The sequence below is a fragment of the Aythya marila genome (assembly GCF_965140915.1).
Source record: "Aythya marila genome assembly, contig: HAP1_HAP1_SCAFFOLD_1236, whole genome shotgun sequence".
NCBI lineage: Eukaryota > Metazoa > Chordata > Aves > Anseriformes > Anatidae > Aythya > Aythya marila.
In genome coordinates, this window is record NW_028136681.1 from 1 (window position 1) to 4000 (window position 4000).

Below are 4000 nucleotides of genomic sequence, written 5' to 3' on the forward strand. Positions count from 1 at the left end.
AAGAAGGCCGACCCCCAAGGTTTTTGGGGGGGGTTGGGGGGATTTGGGGGGGTTTTGGGGGGGGTTATGGCTTTTGGGGGGGCTGGCGGGGTGTTTATGGGGCTTGGGGGGGGCTTTGGGGGGTGTTTATGGGGTTTAAAGGGGGGTTTTGGGGGGTCTGGGGGGTGTTTATGGGGCTTGGGGGGGTTTTGGGGGGGTTTGGGGGGCTTTGGGGGGTGTTTATGGGGTTTGGGGGAGGCTTTGGGAGGGGTTTTGGGGGGGCGAGGGGGATGTTTATGGGGTCTGGGGGGGTTTATGGGATTTGGAGGGGTGTTTATGGGGTTTAAAGGGGGGTTTATGGGGGTTTGGGGGGGTCTGGGGGGGGTTTATGGGGTTTGGGGGGGTTTTGGGGGGTCGGGGGGGATGTTTATGGGGTCTGGGGGGGGTTATAGGGTCTGGGGGGGTGTTTATGGGGTTTGGGGGGGACACGGTAAGGGGGTGATGGGGTTTTGGGGTGCTGGGATTCGGCAGTGGGGGGGGCCTGGTTTCAGGTGTGATTTTGGGGGTGTCCCGATTTTGGGGTGTCCCAATTTTGGGGGTGCTCTGGTTTCCAGGCACCTCGGTTTTGGGGTGCCAGGATTTGGGGGTGCCCCAGTTTCAGGATCCCTTGGTTTTGGGGTGCCCCAGTTTTGGGGTGCCGTGATTCAGGGCACTGTGGTTTGGGGGTGACCTAGTTTTGGGGTGCCCCAATTTCACGGTGTCCCGGTTTTGGGGCGCCCCAGTTTTGGGGTGCCGTGAGCTCAGGGCCCCACAGTTTTGGGGGTGCCCCCGTTTTGGGGGTGCCCCCGTTTTGGGGTCCCTTGGTTTTTGGGGTCCCATTATTTTAGGGTGCCTCCTTTTTTGGGTGCCAATATTTGGGAGTCACCCCATTTTTGGGGCACCCCCATTTTGGGGCGCCCCCATTCCAGACCCCTTTTGGGGGGGGGGGCTCTTCATGTCCCTGTATTTTTGTGTTCCTTTTTGGGGGGGGGCGTCCATTTGGGCTCATTTTGCCTTCATTTGGGCCTTTTCGAAGCAGACACCGAAGGGAGGGGTTGGGGGGGAGGCTGATGAAGATGAGGAGGGGGGGGAGGAAGGCCGGGACCCCCCCAGACCCCCCCCAGCCCCCCCCTTTTTTGCCCCCAGAGGCCATTAACTGCCTGATCCGGGCCATCGAGATCTACACGGACATGGTGAGTTTTGGGGGGGGGGGAGGAGGAGGAGGGCGAGGCCGAAGGCTCCGTGCCCCCCCCCCGGGGCTGTGTGGCCCCCCCCGAGCCCTGTGCCCCCCCCCCCCAGGGCCGGTTCACCATCGCGGCCAAGCACCACGTGGCCATCGCCGAGATCTACGAGGCCGAGCTGGTCGACATCGAGAAGGTGGGGGGGGGCCGGGGGGGTCCTGGGGGGGTCTCTGAGGGTCCTGGGGGGGGTCTTGAGGTTTTGGGGGGGGTTCTGAGGTCCTGGGGGGGGTCCTGGGGGGGTCATTGAGCACTGGGGGGGTCCTGGGAGGGGTCTTGAGGTCCTGGTGGGGGCTGGAGGGGGGGCTGAGGGTCCTGGGGGGGGGTCCTGAGGGTCCTGGGAGGGGGGTCTTGAGGTCCTGGGGGGGGTTCTGAGGTCCTGGGGGAGTCCCTGAGCACTGGAGGGGGTCCTGGGAGGGGTCTTGAGGTCCTGGGGGGGCTGGGGGGGGGGCTGAGGGTCCTGGGGGGGGTCTTGAGGTCCTGGGGGGGGTTCTGAGGTCCTGGGGGAGTCCCTGAGCACTGGAGGGGGTCCTGGGAGGGGTCTTGAGGTCCTGGGGGGGCTGGGGGGGGGGCTGAGGGTCCTGGGGGGGGTCTTGAGGTTCTGGGGGGGGTCCTGAGGGTCCTGGGGGGGGGTTGAGTGTTCTTTGGGGGGGGTCATTGAGCACTGGGGGGCGTCTTGAGGTCCTGGGGGGGGTCCTGGGGTCCTGGGGGGGTCCCCAAACTCCCCGGGGGTCCCCAAGTGCCCCCCCCCCCAGTCCCCTCGGCAGCAGGCACGGCGCCCCAAATCGGGCCAAAAAAAGACAAAAACGGGTTTTTTCCTCCATGGGGGGAGGCCCCCCCCCATTCTGTGCCTCCTCTTGGCCGCGCTCCCCCCGTGCAGGTGGCAGCGCCCGGGGGGGGCGCGGGGGCGGCTCGGAGCGTGCCCGGAACAAAATTACAGATTTTTCCCTTTTTTTGACATCATTTTTTTGACCCCGTGCCATTTTTGGGCGGAATTAACCCAATTTTGTGTCCCCCCCCCCAGGCCATCGCCCACTACGAGCAGGCAGCCGACTACTACAAGGGGGAGGAGTCCAACAGGTAGGGCCCCAAAATCCCCCTTTTTGTCCTTAAAACGGTGCTTAGGGGCTTGCTGAGGGGGCCATCTACCGAGGCTCCAAAAACCCCCTTTTTTACCCTAAAAATGTGTTGGGGGGGTGTAGGGTTGGGGTGAGGAGGATGGAGGTGTTTGGGGTGAGTGAGGGGATGCTGAGCATTTTGGGCACCCCCTGCCCCTAAAAGGGGCCTGCTGAGGGTGCTCACCCACTAAGGCTCCAAAAAACCCCTTTTTCACCCCAAAAATATGTCGGGGGGGTGTAGGGTTGGGGGAGCAGGATGGGGGCGTGGGGAGGCGTTTTGGGGGGAGCGGGAGGGTGCTGAGCATCCCCTGCCCCTAATAGGGGCCTGCTGAGGGTGGCCACCTATTAAGGCTCCAAAAACGCCCTTTTTCACCCCAAAAACGTGTTGGGGGGGCGAGCAGGACGGGGGGCACCGAGAAGGGCTGGGGGTGAGCACAGCGGTGCCGAGCTCCTCTCCCCCACCTCCTCCCGCAGCTGATTACACACCCACACTCCCAAAAACCCCCTTTTTCACCCCAAAAAGGGGCTGGGTGGGTGGGGGGGGGGGGCTGCGAGCCCACTGAGCCCCCTGTCCCCCCCCCCCCAGCTCGGCCAACAAATGCCTGCTGAAGGTGGCCACGTACGCGGCGCAGCTGGAGCAGTACCAGAAGGCGCTGGACATCTACGAGCAGGTCGGCTCCGGGGGGGGGTCCCGGTGCTCGGGGAGGGGTCCCAGAGCTTGGGGAGGGTCCCGGGGGGGTCGTGACCCCCGTGACCCCCCCCCGAAGGTGGGCACGAGCGCCATGGACAGCCCCCTGCTGAAGTACAGCGCCAAGGAGCACTTCTTCCGCGCCGCCCTCTGCCACTTCTGCGTCGACATGCTCAACGCCAAGGTGCCGGGGGGGGGCAAACGGGGCTGGGGGGGGGTCACACGGGGGTTGGGGGGGGGGCACGGTGCTGATTTGTGCCCCCCCCTCCCCGATTTGTGTCCCCCCCCCCCCAGTTGGCGGTGCAGAAGTACGAGGAGATGTTCCCCGCGTTCTCGGATTCCCGGGAGTGCAAGCTGCTCAAGGTGGGGGGGGGGGGGGGCAGGATGACCCCCCCCCAATAAATTTGGGGACCCCCCCATTCCATTTTGGACCCCCCCCAATAAGTTTGGAGCCCCCCCATTCTATTTGAGCCCCCCATCCCATCCGTTTGGGGACACCCCACACTCGATTTGGGGCTCCCCCATTCCATTTGCCCCCCCCCCCAATAAATTTTGGCCCCCCCATTCCATTTGGGGCCCCCCCCCCAATAAATTTTGGCCCCCCCCATCCACTTGGGAATCCCCCCATTCCATTTGGGGTCCCCCCCCATTCCATTTAGGACCCCCCCCAATAAATTTGGGGGCCCCCCCATTCCATTTGGGGCCCCCCTCATCCATTTGGGACCCCCCCATTCCATTTTGCCCCCCCCCCCCAATAAATTTGGGGTCCCTCCCATCCATTTTTGCCCCCCCCCCCCACTCCCCAAACCTGCCCTGGGGGGGCCACAAAGCAGCCAACCTCCCGCGGGGGGGCGCACACAGACCCCATCCCCTCGGGGGGGGGCACCCTGTCACCCCCCCCCCCCCCCCCCAAATTCCCCATCTGATTTTTGTGTCCC

General features: G+C 64.7%; 1 protein-coding gene across 1 annotated transcript; it reads left to right on the forward strand.

Annotated features, from left to right (window-relative positions):
* The first annotated feature begins 6 nt into the window (after nt 1-6).
* On the forward strand, nt 7-3479 carry LOC309891528 (alpha-soluble NSF attachment protein-like). The gene is made up of 7 exons (XM_082785888.1): nt 7-19; nt 1165-1211; nt 1318-1395; nt 2281-2336; nt 2961-3045; nt 3142-3246; nt 3357-3479. The coding sequence occupies exons 2-7, from the start codon at nt 1209-1211 to the stop codon at nt 3462-3464; spliced, it is 435 nt and encodes a 144-aa protein (XP_082642014.1). The 5' UTR covers nt 7-19; nt 1165-1208; the 3' UTR covers nt 3465-3479.
* The last annotated feature ends 521 nt before the right edge of the window (nt 3480-4000 follow it).

Coding starts and splice junctions, on each gene's coding strand:
- LOC309891528 (XM_082785888.1), top strand. Junction 1,396..2,280: donor AGCTGGTCGACATCGAGAAG/GTGGGGGGGGGC, acceptor CCCCCCCCCCAG/GCCATCGCCCACTACGAGCA. Junction 3,046..3,141: donor CGCTGGACATCTACGAGCAG/GTCGGCTCCGGG, acceptor CCCCCCCCGAAG/GTGGGCACGAGCGCCATGGA.